This window comes from Excalfactoria chinensis, chromosome 14, assembly GCF_039878825.1.
Source record: "Excalfactoria chinensis isolate bCotChi1 chromosome 14, bCotChi1.hap2, whole genome shotgun sequence".
NCBI classification, from domain to species: Eukaryota; Metazoa; Chordata; class Aves; order Galliformes; family Phasianidae; genus Excalfactoria; species Excalfactoria chinensis.
Window position 1 is genome coordinate 1,922,696 of NC_092838.1, and position 22,655 is coordinate 1,945,350.

Below are 22,655 nucleotides of genomic sequence, written 5' to 3' on the forward strand. Positions count from 1 at the left end.
TTCCATCAGTTCTGGTCCAAATGGAATGGTTGGCAGGAGTGCAAGGACCACAGGCTTCTGGAAGTACTTAAACTTGTAAGGACTCCCGATTGTCTCTTTGCCATTAATATATCTACATGCAGCAGGAAGGATGACGAATTGGTGAAAGAAGCAGTTTCCTCCTCTTTTTAAATCCATGTTGCCAAAGGTATCGTAATGAATCGCCCATTAAACAGATCCATACGTTATTACTCCAAATGTTAGGACATTATCTGCAAGGGATTTGGGGTCAGGCAATAGCTGTTAATGAAGAAGCAGTCCGTGAAGCCAAGGGGTAATTGGGGTTAAAACCTGCTTGAGAAATAAATCAGTAAGTAAAGCTGTAGCAGAGCTGTCCCACATTAAACTCTTAGAAACTTGGGAAGTCACAGCTGTGACTGGAGGCAGAGGGAGATCCAGCTTGAGTGTGAGAGATGCTGAATGTAGCATATTGGGAGAGAAACGTGTTCACTTTAATGTGTGTGTGCGTAGATATGGCCTGGAAGTGTCCTCTAAATGGATACCAGTTTGGCAGCTGGCACATAGTGCCAGTAACTTGAGAAAGAACCCGAATGAACCAGGAATAAAACCCAAAACCGGCTGAAAATAGCGCTGCCCCCATTGCGCCTCAGTGGGGCGGTTTGTGGGGCGGGAAGGGGCGGCCATCACCACAGCAACCCGTGGCGGGAAGGCCGTGCGCATGCGCACTGCGGTATTTTCATCTACTTGCGCATGCGTAGCGCCGCCAGCGAGATCCTGACATGCGCCGCGGCCGGCGCGGAGTAAAGGCGACGGTTGGCGCCTTGCGCATGCGTGGCGGCTGTGCGGCGGTGCTGCCCGCCGTGGCGGTGGGGCGCGAGGAGCGGCGGGAGCTCGATGTGCCGCGGGGAGGAGGTCAGCGCCGGGCCGGGCCGGGGCGGCGGGCCGTGAAGGCCGTGCGGGCCGTGCGGGCAGGGACAAGAGAACCGCGCCTCAGCGGTGGCGGCGGGCGGACGGCGCGACGTCATGACGTCATTGGGCGCCACCGTCGGCGCGGCGCCACCTGCCGGCGGGGAGGGGGAGATGTCGGACTGTGGGGTGACCGGAGCGGGCCTGAGGCTGCGCTCCAGGCAGGGCCGTGTGCTGGGCCCTGTGCTGAGTTCCATCCCATCAGCTCCCGTAGGAGCCCTTCTCCTTAACAGCGTTGGTCTCCGTTGGGAAGAAGGGCGCCCACCTCCCCAGCTGTCCCTGAGGGCTCCCAGTCAGCTGTGTGGAGAGCTGTGACTGCTGCTTCCAAAGGCTGCGATCCTGCCAACAGAAACGCTCCCTTTTTCTTCTTTCTTTTGATACGCAACCAAGATTCCTTTTGGAAGCCCTTTCCTAAACAGAATTAGAACAGTTAAGCTTAGGCAATTTTATTGCTTGATAAGTATCGTTCCCCTTAGTGGAGCCTGCAGTGGTGTGTTGTTATTGAGTCCTTCATTCCTGCTTCTCTTTAAATTAATGACTTTCCTGTTGTTTTCAGTCATATCAAGTAACCGTTTTTGGAGCCCAGCTGCTTGTGCTTCTCATTGCTGTGCCTGTGTTTGCATACATGCGATGGGCATTTGCACCTGAGCGACCGTTAGTCTTTATTTTTGTGTTACTTCCCCTTTATCCTTCCTTAGCAGCTATAAAATAAAACTCTGCACTTGGTGAAGGCTTTTATATACTCAGGTTGGTTTCTGCAGCGTCCAAAATGTAGAGGGGCATTTTGTCACGTAAGTAGTGGCTGAAGGTAATGTCTAACATGTGATCAGGTTCTTACTGGATCTAAAGTGCTTTACCACATGTGGCAGGTACTGGCAGGGGGAGGCAGAGACTTGAGAAATGTGAGCATGGTACACTGATGGGATATAAAGTAACATAAGGGGTGGCAGCAGGCAGACATGGATACTGGCCAGTGCTGAGATTGCTTGTTACAACCTGATAGTGATGTTCCTAGCTACCATTTTCTTGCTTATATAGGTTTGCAATAATTTGTCATTTCCCATGTTTCCACATCTGGTTTTGTTACCCTTTTCTGGCACAGGAAAGCCAGCAGGGGCCAGGGCCGGGGCTTGGTACCTGACTTTGAATGCCTGTTCTGCACTCACTTTCTCCTTCTTGCTGTCCTCAGTAATAATGAGATTGTGCTTCCACAGACAAAGAGAGTCTGCCCCATGCAGTTCTGGTGCTGTCTCTGTGGGGCTGTGTGTGTGCTGGAAGTGCTGGTCAGCTCAGAGTCCAGTGCAGAGTCTTGAAAGAAATCTATGGAATTTTCAGAAGTTGTGCTGTGGACACACATGCTGTTCTCCATCAGGAATGGGAAGCATTGGGAACCTATAGGAAGATGTTTTATTACAGGATTTGGTCTGGAAAAATCCCTAGGGACCAACTTTCTGGTGTGGTTTCCAGAGCAAACACTACAGAAATTCTTTCCCTTTGCAGTATTTGCACTGGCACGACCCAGAGTTTTGCTACCAATCTCCACATCTTCAGGTTGCAGCTTTCAAACCAAAGGAGGTGTGGAGGGGGCAACAAAACTTCCACTGCCAACTCAGTGACACAAATCCCAGTGTCTTGACAGCACTGGAATTAGCAGCTTTGACCTGTGCACACCATAGCAATTAGTTTGCTTCTGAAGACTGAGGCAATAGATAGCAGTCACTTTAGTCCTCTCATTCTTTGACTTCCCCTTCAATCAAGTCCTGCCTTACAGGACCAGGACCACTCCTATGTTGATCTCGCTGCTGGAGGAAATGGGAGCAGGTGCTCCTGTTCAGACAGGTGCCACCCATCCTGCAGCAGTGCCATGTGTTTCCTGCCATGGGGGTCCCACGCCGCAGACAGGAATGCTGAGCCTGGGGAGGGGGGCTGCTGCAGGATGCTGTAAATTGTGTTGTCACAGAAAATGGAAATCACTGGGATTGATTTTTGCCTTTCTTCCCAGTGTTGAGTAATCTCAGCTGCCCTCATATTTGTTAGGAAGCAAAAGACAGTCAATGAGGTAAGAAGGGAGAGAGACCTGATGTAAGAGTGTTGCTTTCTTTGGGAACTCATTCACTAGATGCCTCTGGCCATAAAAGCTGCAGGATCAGACAGGCTGAGAGTGCAGTGTGGATGGACGATGATGACAGTAAACATTGATGGACTTTTTAAGAATGGAATGTTGCCATTCTGATTTTCAAGAAAGTTACTAGGAAACAAAACGAGTCCCAAATGGGAAAGGTGGTGACAGACTGTTTGAAGGATCCTAGGTTGACTTGGGCTGGAAGCACATGGCAACAGAGGTGACCTCAGGAGGTCTCTGGTTCAAACTTCTGCTTGCCCACGGTTGGCTGTGAGCAGTTCCTCAGGGCTCTCCCCATCCTGTCTGACCCGTTCTGCCTGCTGGGCTCTCAGTGTGTGGTGCTGAGCTGAGCAGATCCTGAGCGATGTGTGCAGGTCACCTCTTTACTTACACAGGTCAATGCTAGTGGCAAAACTCAGCACCACTGGAATGTGTCATTTCCTTCTTCCTCTCAGCACACCCTGGAACTATGATCGAGAAGAGCAATCGGTGCACTGTGCACTAAATCTCACCTTTTCCTTTCACTTTCCAGGTTCCATCTTTCATTCCTATTGATCTCGCTTTGTACTGTTCTGATGATCCACATTTACGTGACGGGCACAATTGGGCTAAAGGTTTGGCATCTAAGTGGGTAGGTAAGTACCAGCATTTATTTTGTTTGACCAGCTTCTGTGATTTGTAGAGTCCTAAATCCTTCTGAAACGACTTGATTGCTATACTGAGAGCAATTATTTTCAAAGCCATTACTTTTCCAGCTCTACAAACTCATGCCAGAACTGGCTGTTAGGTACACCGACAGCAGCAGCATCGGAAACACTGAGACGCAAAGCAGGAGCCTCTGCATACAAGTCTGGAAAGGGAAGAGTAAGACATAAATTCTTCATCAGTTTTGCATTGTTTCTATGTTTGACGTGGTCTTTGTGGGGCACTGAACATTGATTGCAAACACAAACGTGCAGATCTGTTTCAAAATTTACTGTCAGGCACTGACCGTAAATAAGCTGACAGTACAAGTGTGTCTGTGAGAAGTATTTAAGGTCACGGAGGATGTGAGATTCTATTCTTCTGCACACACTGTCTCCTACTTAGAAGAAAATGGTAAATTTACAGTGATAACTACACCAAGATTCTGTCCAGGAAAGTGAAATATGTGAACTGGCTACATAAAACTTCAGTTTCTCTCTGACAGGAAGTGACTCCAAGATTCACAGCAAAATCCTCTGCTCATTCAGGAGGCTATGTCTAAAATAAATAAATCCATTAACATCTGTAATTGCTTATAGGAAAGGCTGACCCATGAAAGTGTGTAACCAGCATTCCTCAGCCTTGCCTGTCTGCAGCCAAACCATTTGAGAAAACAATTTTGCCCGTGTTTTTCCTGCTCTGGAGTCTTTTGGTGCCCAGACCTTTGCTGGAGAAACTGAACCACAGTTGCTGCCATTCCAAGTGAAACACGCTGTTAGAAAGAATTAGGTTTGGGGAGCAATATAAAACCTCTGGTAAAATAGCCAGAACTGTAGCAAGCTTAGGACTGGGAAGAAGAGACAATCAAAATGTCTAAGAATAGAGATCTAGTTTTAATGTTGCCTGGGGGTTGATGACATTTCCATCTGGATATTGTACTAGTGCTCTTCCAAGTAATTCATAGCTAGTATAGCTGGTTTGCTGTATCTGAAAAAGATGGAGAAGCCCTGGAATATCATTTGCTTATCCTGTTTACCTTGTGTATTTGGCAGTAGTTTGTGTGGCATGGTTAGCGCCGTAGTTTACCAAGTACTCATAGGAGGAGTTTGGTGTTAGCAGGCGAGCTAATGCTGAATGTGAGCAGGTCATGGAGGCCAGAAAAGATGAACGTGCCATATAGAGTTTTCTCTAGGACTTGTTCCAGAAAACCTCTTGAAATGCAAGAAATTTCCTTTATTTACTTCTCAGAATGAAGTGAGTCTCTCCTTGTTAAAGGTGCTCTGTCACAGGTGTATTTATTTATTTTAACAAACAACAGCCCAAGTCCTGAGCCCCTGGGCAGAAGCCCACCCAGTATCAGATACGTGCTTTTTTTTCTCTTCTCTCCTAATGTGGCTCGTCCTTGCTTGTCATGTAGTTGTAGTGATCTGAGTCAGTACATGCTTCTTCTATTATTATTTTGTACAAATTTGTTCTCCCTCAGAGCTATACTTTTAACCTTTCACATCCTTCATGTGCATATAACACCCTACATAACCCCCTTTCATATTTCTTTGTTTCAGGGCTTTGATAGGTGTCTTTCTGAAGCCCCGTAGCATACCAAGAAGATCCTGTGCATGCTCTGCACAAACTGCAGTGTTTACCTTATGGTCTAGAGACATCTGAAGAGCCAGCTTGTCAGTGCAGTGTATGTGAAGACAGTTGGGGTCTTTGAAGAGAGAATATGGCTACAAATTAAGTATGGAAGAAGGAACCTTCACTACAATGAGGAAATGCCCACTGTTTTGACCTCAGTGAATTCTGGAGTCCAGAGTTCCCTGAGGTGATGGAAAAGATCATGTAGGATGCACACCTGAGCTGGTTCTGCTGTTTTCTGCTGTCCTCCAGTCCACACAGTGTCATTAGGCAGCAGTGTTACTGGAACCTACGGGCCAATGGATGAACAGGACAGTGATTTTAAAGAGTTGTGGGCAAATCTTTTGGGTAAAGGGAAGAAAAAATCTGGGGATGCTGAGGCAGCAAAGAGGGCTCAGAAAAGATCAAAGAATACTGCAGCAAAAAGCAGATTAAGAAGAGGTAAAGTTGCTGCTAAGAGCCAAAACCATCACCTCTTTCCAGCAGTGAAGCAAAAAAACTTCCTTCAGGATTTGGGTCCTAAGATACAAACACTGGGGCACAAAGAAGACAGTGACACTGTGGCCTGCAGTAGTGGTGAGACTTCAGAAGGGGATGGAAGCAGAAGCCCTTTCCCTGCCAGCCAGCTGAGTACCACAGCCAGTGACTGTAGCCAGGGGACTCTGACAGGTGAGTCAACCAAAACAGAAAACACAGTAACTGATTAGACTGTAGTTCAGTGGAGCTCTTCACCTGGAGAAGGCTTATAGCAGCACTGCTTGAAGGAGTTTACACCTTGTGTTTCCATCGGTACTTACTTAGGCTTATCTAGGTATTTAACCTAGCAGTATGCTCTGTACAGATGTTGTAAGATGCCTCATCTTTTCTAAGATGAGGTATTAACATGAAGGAGTCTATCAGGGAGTCATTATTCAGTGATTTTCACAATATCAGAATTTAGAAAGGCACCTCTGGTGATCAGAGCAAAGAACAGCAGGACATTGTGCACTGAGAAGAGCAGGGCTTTAGGGCTGTGTTACTTGTTCCCCTCACTCCTGACCTTCAGACATGGCTTCCTTAATATTCCTCTCTGAAAGGGATGGAAAAGTATTTAAACTGCACTGTAGCAGGAAAGCTTGATACTGTTACTGTGGATACCAATCACAAAGTTACATAATAACTAAACACATTGTTCAGTTCTCTGTCTAAGAATAAGTGTTGCAAAGCTGAGCCTGGCTTAGGCTGCTGCTGGGGAAGGCTTTCCAGCAGCAATCTGGGCAGCTCAGTGATGTGTTTAAGACTGACTGGCAAAGCTTTTGTGTTTTTTTCCCCTTCTAGTAAATACTCGGAGTGGTTGTTCCCAGACAACGTTGTCTTTCCATCCTGCTACGCAATCAGGGACCTGCTCTTCACCCACCTCGAAGATACCACCTTTCACAGGCTCAAAGATGCGGGTGGCAGAGCTGGTAGTGGAGAGAATGCAGCAGTTCAAGAGGGTGGCACCTGATCAGCTAAAACACAGCACAGACTGTAGCTTACCAAAGTCCTTAGACAGCAGAGATTTTGCTGGTGAAAGCCAGGAGCGGAACTCACCAGAGAATGGTAAGTTTATCCTCTTTGCTTTTGTACGTGCAGAAAGAGTGCTGTGGGTTGCTTAGAGTGACTGCCTGAGAAGGAGTCCGGATTCCTGGGCTTTGTTCCCAGCTAGCCCAATGGCTCATTGCATGTGCAGCACTCCAGCTCACTTAGAAAACTTGCTTTCTCAATTGTTAAGGGACCATCCATTCCTTTCTCCAAGCTCCTTCCTGAGCCTGGATTAATCTCATGTTAGATTCTGGAGGAATAGTTGGTTTCTTACAAACAGGTGGACAGGATCAGTCCACCCTGTCATTCTTCCCTTGAGAGGTGGATATTGACTCACAGAATGACCCCATCACTGGTAGCCCACCAAGAACTCTACAAAGGTAATGTGTTCTATGCAGATGAACTGAATTCACAGAGATTTTGCTCTGCTTTCACTCTTGTTTTGGTTTTGTTTTTTTTTAAGGCCCTGTTTCTGCATCAACACAAAATGTTCTGATTAGTTATGTATAAGATCCCATATTCTTCTTAGCAACGTTAGCCAAAGCTTACCTGCCTTGGCTCAGAGATACGATGTGCTATGAATACCACCCACTGCTCCCAGAGCAGTGCAGTTCTGTGTTGTTTAAAGAGCATGTTTTGTACATTGCCTTGTGAGAAAAGCTGTGAAGATATGAGAGGAAGACTGCACAACTGACCTTTGTGTGTCTGGTTTAGTAATGATAAGTGTAACAGCTCCTTGCCTTTCATATGGGGTTCTTCGTTCTGTCTCAGCTTATCATCTTTCCTTTCTTTGCCAGATCTCCATGATCTTCCATCCATGCAGCACGACAGTGCTCTGGCTTCAGCCCTTCAGCAGGAAACACAAAAGGAGTCCCTGGAAAGCCTGGAAGATGCAGGCTTGTTTTTCTGTCAGATCTGCCAGAAGGATCTCTCAGCTATGAACTCAACGCGACGAGAGCAGCATGTTAACAGGTGAAGGACCAGCAGGATGAGTCCTTTCTGCACCTTCTCCCTATTCAGTCAGCTTAGCCATTACAGAACGGTAATCTGTGAGATGACATTGACCTTTATGTCTTGAATTTGCAGGTTGCTTTGATCTCAAAGCAGAAGCTGATTGTCTTGCTCTGCAGGGCTTCTGCAGAAACGTGTTAAGGAAAGGGCTGCTTTTATCAGTAGTGCTTCAGAGGGGCTGTGATTGTAGAGTGGCTAGCAAAATTAATGAGGAGCTGTTATTGCAGATCTGTCAATTTCAACCCACAAACTGATATTTTGCTCTGTTTTGCTAAAAATTGTTTTCCTAAGGTTATTTAACATGTCAGTGCATACCGGAGTTGTTTGCTGAGAGAAAAGTGTTCAGAAAGATGGCAGAGTTGCATTACAGCATTTGGCAGTGAGAGTGGAGAGGAGAAGGCCATATCAGAATGATGAGCAACTAAGCTGAAATCAGTGCCCCTAATTGAACAGTTTCCATACTTGTAAATATCAAATGCACATTGTGGGTGAGGGGGACTCGCTGCTTCTCTGGTCAGGTGATTCCATTTTTAATGGTGGTTTATAAATTAGCTGGAACATGAGAATGGATGCATACAAAGGGATTAGATGATGGATGCACAGTACAGCTTAGAAGAAGTTTATCACTTGCACTTGCTTCTGAGCAGCATATTGTTAATATGCCTCTGAGGCTGCAGTGTTCAGCTATCTGTTACATATCATAGCCATCACAGCAGCAGGCACTTAATTTGTATTTCATTATGGGATGTTTCTGTGGCTGTTAAAGATGTGAGGTGATTGTACTTCCTTTTCTTCAATAGGGCTTAAATTTTAGTGTGGATAGTTCTGAAGCTCTGCTATTGTCTCATAGGTGTCTGGATGAGATGGAAGAAGCACAGATGTCATCCTCCAGCAAACCAGCAGTCCCTGAATGTCCCATCTGTGGGAAACAATTCCAAAACCCCCAGAGCCGAGTCAGTCACTTGAAACGCTGTGCTGTCGAGATGGATGTTCCTCCTAAGATGCTTCTTCAGGCAGTGCAGATGCAGGCGTCCACACTTGGGGAGGCACCTCTTCAGTTTCCCAAGTAAGTGGTGAAAATAGAATCATAGCATGGCCTGGGTTGAAAAGGACCACAATGCTCATCTCGTTCCAACCCCCTGCTATGTGCAGGGTTACCAACCAGCAGACCAGGCTGCCCAGAGCCACATCCAGCCTGGCCTTGAATGCTTCCAGGGATGGGGCATCCACAGCCTCCTTGGGCAACCTGTTCCAGTGCATCACCACCCTTTGGGTGAAAAACTTCTTCCTAATATCCAACCTAAACCGTTCCTTTGTCCTGAGAGACACTGACCTTCCAGTCTTCGGAAAGAACTGTAGAAGCAAAGCAGGCTCTTGTGGGCCCAAGTCCAAAGAAAGTTGGGCAGAACCATGAAGCAGTAAAAGAAGAGAATGTAGTAGTTAGCTGGAGAAGTCGTGCTTTCCTTCAGAAATGATCAGGTGGCAGATGACATTAAAAGTCAGCAGGCAGCAGCAAAATGGGGAGTATGTTATCTGACACTGTTGTATCTGAAATATTTGTGCTCCGTGAGGCAGTCATGCAATAAAGCTGAATGGTGTGTTTGAGCTTATTAAGCAGAACACACAGTATTTAGTGTACACAGTCTGTCTTCAGCATCTGTCTTGCCAATGCCTCATCTACTCAGCTGGTGGCTGTACTGGATGTATGCACTTCACACCTCAAGGCAGGGAGGAAGCAGACATGGTGTTTTGAAACGTGCTCAGTATAGAGCAGCATCTGCTGTCTTGGGTTTGAGCTTAATCTTCGCAGTACAGGAAAGGGTGCTGCACAGCAGACTGGGAGAGCTTTTTTTGATGTTTCTTTTTGTGAGTTTGTTTTCATCCTGCTTCAACTTTGTTTAATTTTTGCTTTTTCATGCACATATTTAAAGTGTTCAGGATAGAGATCAAGATGTTTAAAAACCACACAGAAGTTAAGTCACTGTTGTGGTCTCATGCTTACCTTTTCAAAATAAGGTTTTCTCAAAGTTCCATGGGTAATAAGGAATCTGATCTCTGCTGGGAAAGGAGGCACTCCAAGTAGCTTCTCATTATCCCAGATACGGGAATCTCTCTGATGAAGTAGAGCAGCTTCTCTGAAGTGCTTAACGTTCCTTGTCTCCAGTCATGTTAAATCGGGCTTCCTGCTGCATTCTTACATTTCAGCAATCAACCAAGCAGGTCAAAGCGAAAAGTCTCCTCCAAAGAGGACTCAAAGAACAAGCAGAAGAGGGCAAAAATGGAGACTAAGGATGAAGATTTGCTGGTTGCTATGGCGATGTCACGCTCTCTGTTGGAGCAAGAAAAGCAGGAACAAGCAAAATCAGTTACAAATGTGAAACCAGTGGCTGCTTTGCCAATCAAATGGAAGCCAGGATCAGGTATGTGTTAAAGTGAATTAATGTCAAAGACTGTTATTGGATGAATGATGTAACTCAGCCTGCTCCTCACTTATACCTTCCTGTTGGATACGGGAGGGATGACAACCCTGTTTATATTTTATTTAAGCTGTCAGAGCTTCAGCAGTGTGTAGAATCCACACGCAGCCAAGAAAGACTGCGTCACATCTGTGGGTTTTAGTGAAATCTCTTATGCACCTCGTGCTTCTTTTTTTTCACTGACTGTTTTGAACCTGTAGAAGATCTGTTCTTAAGATGAGCTGTTGTCTTCTTGTAAGCTGTGGAAGTAAAAAGAATGCAAAAGTAACATTGTTATTTCTCCTGCAGTAGATTTTTCTCATATTCATCCTACTGCAGCCTGGACTGATGCAGCTTCTCCCTCTGTTCTCTTCCTAGAGCAGACGTTATATATCTTATCTTACATGCTGTTGAGCCTGTGCTTTGCTAAGGGCTGTGTTCAGCTTGCAGCCATGTTTTGGTTGTCACTGACTACAACACTTGCAGGAGCAAGCACGTTGGGCTTGTCTGCCCTATGTGGTCAGCTGTTTGTTTATTTGGGTTCTTCTTCCTTTTCTTCTTAAAGAAAAAAGGCGGCGTAAAAGGGGCCCAACTACCCCTCCACCCTTACTGCTGCAGGATCCAGAGAAGGTGCGCAGAAGGATAGAAGAGCGGGTAGCGATGCTGCTTGCACAAGAGGTGGAATTCCCTCCCACTCCTCAGCTTCCCACCAGCAGGATTTTGGAGGTTGAATCTGGGAAAGCAGCCTGGCTCTTGCCATTGCCCAAAAACAAGGACTGCTTTTTGTGGAATTTCAGTGCTCTGACAGGACCCTGTGACCCTGAGTCATTCTATGCTGCTGGATTAACCCCTCTAATTGAACCTTGGAAGCCCGTGCAGGTAGGACACACTTTTGTCCTCGCTGTGGTATATATGTGTCCTAGGTTCCTTGCCCTGCAACTTTATTCTGTTGCATCACTTGATATTTAGATGTGACCCCCTGCCTTTGCATACTCACTCCTTCTTTACTGTTGTCCCCTGGTTGTACAGTTAGATTTTGTGATCTTGAACTTCCATTCCTTACTTTTGGAGAGAAGACCAAGGCTCGTATTACCCTGCTTTTTGACCCAATCTGCTGTAGCTCACAGAGCATATGGACACCTCTCCCAGACACAGGATTTGGATCTGGGTGGTCCTGTGTGGAGCCAGGGGTTGGACTCTGTGATCCTTGTGGGTCCCCTCCAACCCAGGATATGATTCTGTGTTGTGTTCAGGCAGCAAAGAATCAGGTGAAAAGTTTAAACTGAAGACTGATATTTCTGCCTTTCACGGAGAAGGTGAGAGTGCCTGGAACTGTAAAGTGAAGCGTTTGCTTTCCCTATGCATCCCAATGACTCTTGGCACATGAGCTTTGACCTTGTTTTCAGTTCCATTGTTTCATTCTGGTTTTCACCTCAGTCTCCTGCCTATTTCAGTGCTCTGTATTTTTATTAGAAGTGACTTCAGAGGGGACAGAAGCCTTTTAATCTCTCATCTTACAACATGCTTGCTCACCAAGAAGAAATATTACTTCTCTTCCTTCCCTTGTGCCTTCCTTGAAGGATTGTTTGGTGCTTCTGCTCACAGAAAGCACTGTGTGTATGTAGATGCTTTATTTAAGACCTTTTTTCCTTGTTGGATTCCAGAGTTTTTCACTGGCTTATCCCAACCCAGGGCTGTAATAGAGGGACTCCATAATGTGAGGATTTTGGACCTCTCACTCAAAAACACCAGAGAAGTGTAAAAAGGAGGGAGACCTTTAAATCAAGGCCATGTTTGCCCGTCTCATTCCTTCCATTCTCAGAAATGGCTAAGCCGTTTCTACTTAGAAATAAATAAAACTGTTTTCAGTGGGAAACAGAAATCAAACCTGGAAAATATCAGCTCAGAGGTGAAATTCTGGCTTTGTTACATGTAACTGCAAAAGTATTTTAGATCTCAGAACAGAAGCACCTGGGCAGCTTCAGCTACAGCTTTTGCCAAACATTTCAGCAATAATGAAATATTTAGATGTTGAATTGGGAACACTTCCACTATCCTCTCTCCCTCCTTGCCAGTTGCCTGCTCAGATGTGCACCTTGTGAAACCTCTTTTTCTGTGTTTTCAGTTGTAGTTCCCTTTTTCCCTTTTCCCTTTATAACTATCTTTTCCCCGGAGTGTCCTTCATAAGATGACGGAGTTTTTGCCTTGGAAGCCTGAGGTATGCTCTGTATTCTTTACTAGATGTTCTGAAAGTATGAACTAGAGACTGTATTCTGAGCTCTGAAAGTACACACAAGACTTAACTTACTGGTGTCTTTTTCTCCTCTTTTGATCAGAATCATAAACCAGAGGATGTTCTGCCATCAGCAGGATCTGATCAGCCAAAAGTATCCCAGCAAATTCAGCCTGATTTTGGTTCTCAGGAGTCCACTAGTAGAGAGGTTAGAGACCAAATTAGTGATGAATTCAAGTCAGGCCCTGAAGGAGATGGGCAGATTTTATCTCACAGCCAGAAGGATATTCAGAACCTGCAGGATCTAGTTGAACTGGCCAAGGAAGGACTTACCCTTACTCAGTGGAAACTTGATGTTGACCATACTCGTGCAGCAGAGCAGTCAGGTAAGTTCTGGCAGTTTCATGAGCTCTGTCCCTAATCTCTTCAGCTACACAGAGCCAAACTTTGGTTTGCTGAGGTGTGTCCCATCACACTCTGTGCCTTATTTTTCTTCCCACTGGAGGGAAACTGAGATATGAAGTAGAGAAGCATGCTGTGCTCAGCAATTCCTCCATTTGGATGAAAACATCACATACAGATCTGGAGCAGATTGGTGCTGCTTGTGGCTGAATGGTACTTGCATACCCACAGCCTGTCACAGCCCAGAGCCATACCCCTGTGAAAAAGGCCTGAGGGACAATCTGGGATGTCAGCCCCATCAGGCCCACTGTAGCAGCTGTCCTGAGGAACTGCTGTGGCAAAGGTTCCCTTAGGAGTTCTTATGTCACTCTGTCTCGTTAGGAAGGGGTACATGATTGTGATCCACTTTTTCTTCTTTGAGGAAAAGAACTGACTTCCAGTGATACTCCATGTACTGGTTTTGTCCCTTCACTTGAAGAGAGGAGATTCCTGACACGCAGCTGTAAGAAAGTAAGGAAATACCTTTTCCCCACCCTTCTTTTGTGTTTGCTTACTAATGTAAAGAGGAAACTATATAATTTGTGCAGTTCATAGAAGTGTGGAATATTTCCAATTCCTTTTTATAGAAACAGAAGTAGTTAAGGCTCAGAGTTGTGTTGTTCCAGGTGGAACTGCATCTCGTGCAGATGTTCTCTAGAGTAAGACTTGTGTTTCTTTGTCTCTGCAGCAGGCTTAAAAAGCACAAGGTCAATCCCCAGTGTGTTGTGTATGAACTGGTTTTCACTTGCTCATACTCTTAACCGTGAGCTGAGGTTATTTCCTGCTTCTCTGAAGCAATGGCCACCTCCAGGGGCACAGCATTTGCCTCGAGGGATCTGAACCTGAGAGTTGCCTGGAGTGAGTTTGTACTGGGAGCAGCTCCAGGGCAGAAATTGTGTCCATCAGCCATGTGTATTGTTTCTGCCTTTGGCAGCAAGCCCCCGGCCTCCTGTTGCCATTGCCATTTGATATCACAGGTAGCTCAGGCAGCAAGCCCTCCACAGACTTCCAGCAAGGCATTCTGGAACTGTAGTAGCGACTAGGGGGGTTTTGTTGTTATTGTTTGGGGGCTTTTTTGAGTGGAATTTTCAAGAGGATTTGTGTAATGAGCATATAAATTCCTTTGAACTAGATAACTACATCAGCTTTATTGTGTGTAAGCCCCTCACCGCAGAGCTGCTCTTCTTAGCTGTCACTGCCAACCAATGGATGAGAGGAGAAAGGTTCATTGCCCCATCTCTGAGTCATCCTCTTTCCTCTTGCTCTGATTACTATGAAGTGAGCTCCAGTCCATCAAACAGAAAAGTACAGTTTCCTAAAATGTGGTGGAAGGCAGCAGATCAAGAGGCCAACAGGAGGCAGTGGCTAGACCGCATCAGGAAATGGTTTGGCAAAAATCTGATGGTGATAATGTGCTGTAATGCAAGGCAGAGCAAGCAGAGTGCAGCACAACCGCCATTTCTTCACAACTGCCAGACTGCAAAGAAGTAGAAGGGAGTAGGAAAACAAATCCCAAAGTGTCTTATGGACTTGTCTGCTTATTGTACTTGAGTTGATTGTGCTGCTGGTTGTCTGCAGAAGGCAATGACAGCAGATCCAAAATGGGGCCTGCAATACAGCGATACTGACAGGGTGGGTATGCCTCTCATTCATCAGGGAGGTGTGTGACAGCTGTGATATGACTCGTCTTTGTGTTCATTCTGTGTTCTAGTCCTCCCTGAGGTCACTGGCTGAAGATTTCAGTGCAATGGTCAACAACCCCCACTTAAGTGATGTCCAGTTCCAGGTGGACTCTGGGGAAATCCTTTATGCTCACATGTTTGTGTTGTATGCACGGTGTCCGGAGGCCATTCAGGCTGTAAGTACTGCTGATACACTTTCCTATTCTGCTTCAGTGAAGCCCAGACTGCCCACACCTACAGACAGTGCTGCAGGTCCTAATGGCAGGAGCCTGTGGACATGCAGGCAGATTCCCTCATCTTAGGAAGGCAGAATCATGACAAAGTGATGGAAAATGTAGCACATTATCTGGAGAAATTATGAAGAGGCAAGGATCCTTACTTACGTTCTGCCCTTGAGCAATGCAGAAAACTTCCTAGGTGCTCTGTGCCTTTGGATGTTATATTAATACCAGTGCAGACTGTCTTCTCCATCTCAGTATCTCCTGCCTTTCACCCAGGCTAGGATGGTTGAGTTCTGGGCAGTTCTACACAGAGGTTCTGTCATTTTTGTAGTTGCTTTGTAAGTAGCTGCATTGAACTGTGCTTTTTACAAGGTTCACAGTGAAGGGTTCTTAGTGGAGGAGGATGGGAACGCGCAGATACGCCGTGTGCTGCTGACTGATGTGACAGGAGAGGCAGCCCGTGCATTCCTGCGGTACCTTTATGCTGCTGATGCTGACATCCCTGCTGAGGTGGTGCCCCAGGTGGAGGCTCTGGCTGCCAGGTTTGTATCATGAGTTTGTTTTGGATCCCTTCTTGCTTTCAGCCTGCAGACAGACCCTATACAGACCCCACAACCTGGGGTCTTCTGTTGTAGACTCAGTGGCTTAAAAATCCATAGTCCTATACTTGATAGCATCATTGCCCTCATTTTTTCCTCATCATTGCTCACCTTTTCCATGAGTTGCTCTTCAGGTTGTGTCTCTATGAGACTTCCTTTTTCAGTATGCATCTATCACACCTTTGCCAAGAGTTTTGTTTCAGGCTCTATTGACAGCTGATGTTGTCAGTGATGATGAGCGTGCCTAGCGTGTGTAAACTGAGCACTTCAGAGTATATTGGGTGCATAGAACACTAATGTATTTTGTCAGCTATGCTCACAGTTGTGAACCTAGATGTGCACTAAGTAAAGAGTCTGAAATAGGAACAGCAGGAGTGACTAGGCAGAGAAATACTGAAAGGGGGAAGTATTAACATTACTATTATATCCTTGCAGGTTTGGTGTGAGGGAGCTGATGACCAAGTGTGAAAATAACACTGGAGAGAGTCAAGTGTCTTCTGGAGTGGATTCAGAATGTGATCTGATCTCTGTGACAGATGACAAAGATTGTGAGGACAGAGCAGAGAACTTCCAAGACCTCTTGAAGTCTGTGTGGGTGGGTGAAGATGAGGAAGAAGTAGCTGTCCTCAACCAGGAGTGCCAGAAGGAAGATGACAATGCAGTGGGTGAACAGGAGCTGGAAGAAATCTATGAGTTTGCTGCAACTCAGAGGAAGATAGCTCAAGGTAAAACGCCACCGAGTGAAGGAACTGACTGCAGCATGTGCAGTGATACTGAGGCAGCCCAAGATACAAACCAGCAAACTGAGGAGGAAGAGGCAAAGAGATCTGTATCCTCTTCAGTGAGCAGTAACTTCAAGGATCTGAGGGATAGCAGTGATGTGGAAATGTCTAAATATGACTTATCTGCAGAAAAAGAGGGAATGCAGAATATAAATAGATGTAGAACTGTGAATGCTGCGCAGATCGCTTTTGAGCCTCAGCACAGAGAAACTCAAAAGAGAGATATAGCATCCCATAGTGCCACCACTGATGAAGGAGAGACTATAAGGAGATGTGAAGGTGAAAAGGACTCCAGGTCATCTCAGGTTTCACATGATGTAAAAGGGGAAGATCACTGTGAAAAAGAGTTTCTTAGCTTCACTATTGATACTAATATAAATGACAGTTATGAACACTTATTTTCTGCAACTCAGGGAGAATACTGTGAGCTTTCCCCAACAAAAGGAGCTGGTAAAGTACCAGAAAAGGCTCTTGGTGAAAAACATGTTGATGTTAATGATTGTCAGCTGTACAGCAAAATACAGAAAGACTTTTCTCCTCGTAAAAATGGTTCTTATGGGAGTCCTCCTTCCAAAGCTTTTGTGCCTCTTTTTCCTGCTGTTGGATCTTCACCTATGTCTCCAAAATCAGACAGAAAGCTTGTGAGAGAACATGTGTCAACACCAAAACAACAGAAAAAATCATTCCTACCTGATGAAGTTCTTTTTCAGAAGGCCAAAGAGCTGGATACTGCATCTCCGACAGAGCTTCCCAACGCTGACTTAAACAAGCATGTCCCAGTGTTGTCAGCACCAGTTACCAGAACTCAGGATCCTGCGGCTCAGGGGAGTAAGAAGGGTGATGTTATTGTTTTATCTTCTGATGATGAAATGGAGTTAGAAGACAAGAAGTCACCAGAGTCAGGCTCTGTTCTGAAGGAAGTGGAAATCCCTGGGCAATTGAAATGTACAAATGTAGGACATGGTCCTGAGATACCAAAACCTGAACTTAACACATCAGTCACTAAAACAGAGCAGAGATCACTGCAGGTCTCTCATGTCGTTACGGATAAGGTGCATGCACGTAATGATGTAAAGATGTCCACTGAATTGCCTCTCAGTAGCCACATAGACACTTGTACAGACGGTGAGCAAAGCCCAAACCTGAGCCCTGAAAAAAAGCTCAGTTATGAAGTGTCTTCAGGTACAGACAGTTCCTGGCTGGTGCCAGACACACCAGTTCTGACCAAAAGCAGAAGTTCCTCAACGCAGACTCATATCACAAGTATTAACTCTTCCAAGAGTCCAGAATCTAAAGTCAGCACAAAAAGCCTAACAGCTGATAGTAGTAACCATGAAATGGATAGAAATGTAATAGAAGTTCATAAAGCAGCGTTGTCAGACAAACATTTGCCTGTGGGGAACTGTGTCAGTGAAAGAAATCCTTCCAGCAGCCCAGAAGCAGGATCAGTTTCTGAGAAATCCGCACCACTTTCTCCAATGGATCCAGTTCTCTCCCTTGCCCACACCAACATGAAAAGCAAATGTGCTGATACCTCATTTTTGTCCAAACCTGTGCCTCCTTGCCATGGGAAGTCAGTGGAAGATAAATCAAATGTCAGCGTGGTTGAGATACAGGACAGCGAGGGGGAGAAGGAAATAAGCATAACATCTTTGAACAGTAGTGTCTTGCTTGCTGATGAGCCCGCAATTCCTGCTGATGACTTCTGGCAAGTTAACTATCTGTCACCAGTCAGAGCTAACAGCCAGGACTCCAGGCAGGACGGCCATGCAAACGCCAGAGCTGCCAGCAGCCCCAAAACTGACTTTGTGCATGACCATTGGGAGAGCCCAAACCAAGCGTGGGAGATTAAGGGCAGTACTCCTCTTCGAGGAACTCCTACTGGCAGAAGAACAACTTTGCTCCGTCTTGAAAAGAGTCCCATTGAAGCATGTACATCAGTGGGCAGCAGACCAAGTTACCTGAACTCCAAACTCTGGGATGACTGGGATGGAGAAGAGGAGGAAGATGAATTTCCAGAGATTCTTCCTCTGTCGCAGAGGATAGCAGCAGCAGGTGCAGATCCTATAAAGACTCCTGGTGAGAGCTTGCATTGATACTAGTTTCACTGCAGTAGGTTAAATTGTTTTCATTTAAAGTCATTCCACTTGATGTGCTGTGGGGATTTCAGCTGCCTGATAGCAGTTGTCAGGGCCTGACACAGAGTCATCATCTGTTGTTGGGGAGCGCATATCTAAATGCAAGGTTGCTGGAGGACACCTGCTTGTGTTTCATTCTTTCTGGTTCTTTGATAATGTCAGTACTCATTGGAGAACCTACAGGTACCTGGAGGAAAAAAGAAAGGAAAAAAACCAACCAACCATAACTAAATCAAAACAGTCTCCAGCTTGCGTGCTGATGGGTGTGTGTTCACTGTAGTACTAGGTGTATGTACCATCTTCTGCTTCTCATGCATTCAAGAAGTGATGCTTGTGCTTATATGAGGACATCTGGTAAGCAGCAAGATGCAGCTCACTAGCACAGGTGCAGTGGATATCCTTATATTGAGGCTAGTTGGGCTGAGGGCTGAGCCCTGCCCATGGATTTGCTTCATGCATGCTTTTCTGCAGAACTCTGCTGATGCATGATTGTCTTGACTTCCGTTGCCTTCTATTTGCTGTTTCTGGGGCCTTGTAATAGATCTCTGAGTGCTGGCAGATATCCTGAGTGCATGGCACAGCGAGAGGTCAGCACGGCACGCATAAGACTGAGAGCCACAGTCTTTCCATCTTTGCAACCACTTTGCTTTGGGATCCACAGGATTTCATACTTCCTGAAGGCCTGACAGTGCACAGAATGCTAAATTACCCTTCTGGTCTCAAGAACTTAAAAATATTTGTATTTTACATGTGTTGCACTTGCATGGTTCCTTCCATCTAAGACCAGTAAATGATCTCCTAGTATCTAATTAAAGCGTTGCACTGTACTAAGTGAGTAGTTTAACCAGCGCTGAAAACACGACCCGTGAAACCGACTGCTCTTCACAGTGTCAGCAAATCTGCTGATTCATCAGATCAGTATCTAACTCAGGACCCCATGAGCTTGACTTGCTCAGTTTCTTCTTCATAAATCTCACGTGAAATTTCCTTTGTGGGAAAAGAACTGCTTCACAGAATTCAGTAAATGCTTCTTTTTCACTGCTTTGCAAGAGCCGCCTGTTCTAACATAGCCCTGAATGGCCTTTGTAGTCAGGCCTGACCTACGTCTCGATGTAAACCATTTTCCATTTTAAATTCAACAAAAAGGAAGTGTCCCAGTCTAGAAAGAAAGTGTCAGCTGTTCCATTCGCTATGAAGGTGAGTAGTAAGTAAAAGAGCTTGAACTGCTGCTTAATTATTATATATAATATTAGAATATCTGCTACTAAGAATGGAAGGTATCGGCTATTTTAAGTGCTCCGTCTGATCATGGTGATTTCATTCTGCTGCAGAACCTGCCTGTCAAGAGAACAACAATTCTCCCAGGACTCCAGTGACACCAATGCCAGCTTACTCCATGATGGAGACACCACAGCTGAAGGAGGAATTGAAAAGGTTAGTGTTACCTCCGTGAGTGCATCTCTTTGAGCATAAACTTGTGAGCAAGTAGTGTGACAGAAAGCAACTGGGATGAAAGAGAAACCTTGGTGAAGCTCCTTCCTGAGCTATAACAGTACAGAATTATCTTAGCCTAAGTTCTTGCTTTTTTCTTTCAGATTTGGAGTTCGTGTTCTCCCAAAGCGCCAGATGGTGTTGAAACTGAAAGAGATATTCCAGTATACTCACCGGGACACGGACTCTGACTTTGAGGATGAAGTCCCATCCTCCCAGCCTCCCCAGAAGAAGGCCCCTCCCAAACGCTGTAGGCAGTCAAAGGCAGCCCAGACTACAGGTGGAAAGCGTCCCAAAGCCTTGAAGGCTGTGAGCAAAAGGAAGCAGGTTGCAACAGGTTCTTCAGTGCTCCCTGTAGGGAGGAGTGAGGATGACCTTGTCGGACCCTCTAAAAAAAGCTGTGCAGTACCCAAGCAGAGAAATGAAATGATACATCATCCAGAAGGAGACAAAGAGCAGAAAAGGTCAGCTGTATCTCCAGAGGGATGGTCTCTGGGAGCTTGTGGTGAGGAACCAATGCTCTCCACATCTCAGGAGTCTACAGCTACTTCAGGGGATGGAAGTGACATCTCTTTTGGTTCACAAAGGTAAGGGAATGAAATACTGAACAAAATAGTCAAAGGTGCAGGACAGAGATGAGCTAGGAACATGGCTAAGTGATGTCTGTGTGGCCTATGGGAGCCCTGCTGCCTCCTTGGGTTTGTTATCTGAAGGTCAACACCATCCTTTAAAATAAATGAACTTTGGGCTGTTTGATCTGAATCCCATTGAACTATTCCCAGAGCACAAAAGCTGGTGGCTGAGGCCACATGCAGGCAAGGCCCACATCTGGCATGCCCAGTCCCTACTCATCAGAACAACAGGCATTGGCTGAGAGCTGCATCTGGCATAGGGAAAGGAGAGCACAGCAGCATTTGACAGAGAAGGCTGTGGTATAGCATTAGTAGGTGATGTGGGTCAGGAGCAAGGAATGCCAGCCAGTTCCAGACCTCTGTGAGCAGGACTGGAGCTCTCATGGCTGGAATGGGAAAGTTTGTAGAACATGTGCCTTATTCTTCGCTCAGTGTGTGTGTACTGATATCAATCTGTGACCCTACAGATGGTTGTCACAAGGGTTGGCCACCAGCCACTTAGGGCGATCTGGTTCTGTCCCTCACGGCTTGTTCTTTCTTTGATTTTGGGTCTACTTGGCCTTCTTTCTAGTTCTTTTGTGAAGGAACTGGAGGCCTGTGCATTTGCAACTGAGGAGGAGGAAGAAGAACTTCCAGCATCGCAGGCAGCAGCTCGGGAAGAAGAAAAACTGGAGGCTGTGAGGAGCTACATCCGCTCAAACCCGGCCCTGTACGAAAGGATTCTCTTCTATGAACCTATTGAGCTGGCTGACCTACATGCAGAGTTGAAAATGAATGGCATTAAGATTTCCAAGGCAAAGCTGCTGGACTTCTTAGATGCTCAGTGCATCACTTTTACCACAGCTGGAGCCCGGAAAGAGAAGGAACAGAAGAGAAAGGGGAGCAAAAAAAAGAGGAAACGATACTGAATAGATCCCACTCCTCTATCCTGAAAATTTCCTGCATGGAGGCCTTCCTCCTAAGGTGGAAACCCTATTCCAGGCTGGTGCTGGTGTAGGTGGTGTGATCGGTGGGTGCACTGCTCCTCCTTGTGGCCTGCTGTCCGGATGACACACTGGAGAATGGATCTGATCTGAGCTTCTGCTCTCTGCCCTCCTCTGAGCTGCACTAACTCCTTTTTCAAGAGCCTTTCTGTGTTCCCTGAGTTTCATCCTGTGCATTCTCTGATCTTACCATTTTAGCAGGTTTTAGATCCCATCATCTCTTCTTGTCGGTGCTTCTGAGGTGGTTGCTTCCTCCAGTGGTGCTTGCCAGGGTCTTTACTCTGGCCTTGTCCTGAACCCTTCATGTTCCAATACTGACTGGAATAACCCATGTGTGTTTCATAAGTGGCTGCAGCACAGTGCAGGTGTTTTTGTGATCTATTTGTGGTGGCTTCCCAAAGTGCTCTGTGACACCAGATGTCATGTAGAAGTCGTTAAGGTTTGAACGTTCAGTTGTGTGTGTTCACTTACACGCTGAGATTGGTGCTAAAGACATTACCAGCTCCATTTTATGAGCACTGTTTTACCTTATCATTGGAGCCTGACTGTGTCCCCAACAGTGGCTTTTTTAATGACAACATTGTAGTGACCAATGGATCTCTCAAGCAGTTCTCGTGTCCTGATCTTTGTGGACCTGTCTCATTTCCAAACTGGACCGATCTTTGGTTGGAAGCTGTCTGGGACTCTTGGGGAAGTCCTGGACACTAAACAGTCACCTTATTTATTAACCTTTACAACACCTTTGGATTTTTCTCTGTTCTGGCAGGTCTGAGTCTGCAGAGTCTCACTCAGCAAAACAGGCGCAATAATCAAAAGAAGAAAAAGCTTGTTTTGAACGTATTTATGCATTTGGAACATCTTTGTTATTTGATACAGCACTGCCTCGGTTTTATTTGATTCATATACAATAAATAATTCAGAAGGAAATAATACTGAGCTATTAGTGATGCCTCCTGAGGGACTTTTAGGGGTGTTTGTAAGCAGAAACGTTGGGTCTGGTTGAGAGCAGGAGGAGC

The 22,655-nt window shown here is 45.8% G+C and overlaps 1 protein-coding gene across 2 annotated transcripts; it reads left to right on the plus strand.

Moving 5' to 3' along the window:
* The first annotated feature begins 795 nt into the window (after nt 1–795).
* Nucleotides 796–22,572, plus strand: SLX4 (SLX4 structure-specific endonuclease subunit). 2 transcript variants are annotated; one of them, XM_072349646.1, is made up of 17 exons: nt 796–912; nt 3,621–3,723; nt 3,844–3,952; nt 5,335–6,076; nt 6,725–6,988; nt 7,768–7,942; nt 8,832–9,047; nt 10,187–10,401; nt 11,003–11,316; nt 12,774–13,056; nt 13,494–13,582; nt 14,823–14,969; nt 15,387–15,556; nt 16,049–18,474; nt 19,865–19,967; nt 20,129–20,611; nt 21,228–22,572. In XM_072349646.1, the coding sequence occupies exons 4-17, from the start codon at nt 5,707–5,709 to the stop codon at nt 21,562–21,564; spliced, it is 5,592 nt and encodes a 1,863-aa protein (XP_072205747.1). In that variant the 5' UTR covers nt 796–912; nt 3,621–3,723; nt 3,844–3,952; nt 5,335–5,706; the 3' UTR covers nt 21,565–22,572. The 2 variants fall into 2 exon arrangements, with proteins under 2 accessions (XP_072205747.1, XP_072205748.1); XM_072349647.1 differs by lacking the exons at nt 796–912; nt 3,621–3,723; nt 3,844–3,952 and having other exon boundaries at nt 5,574–6,076; nt 13,500–13,582.
* Nucleotides 22,573–22,655: the final 83 nt, after the last annotated feature.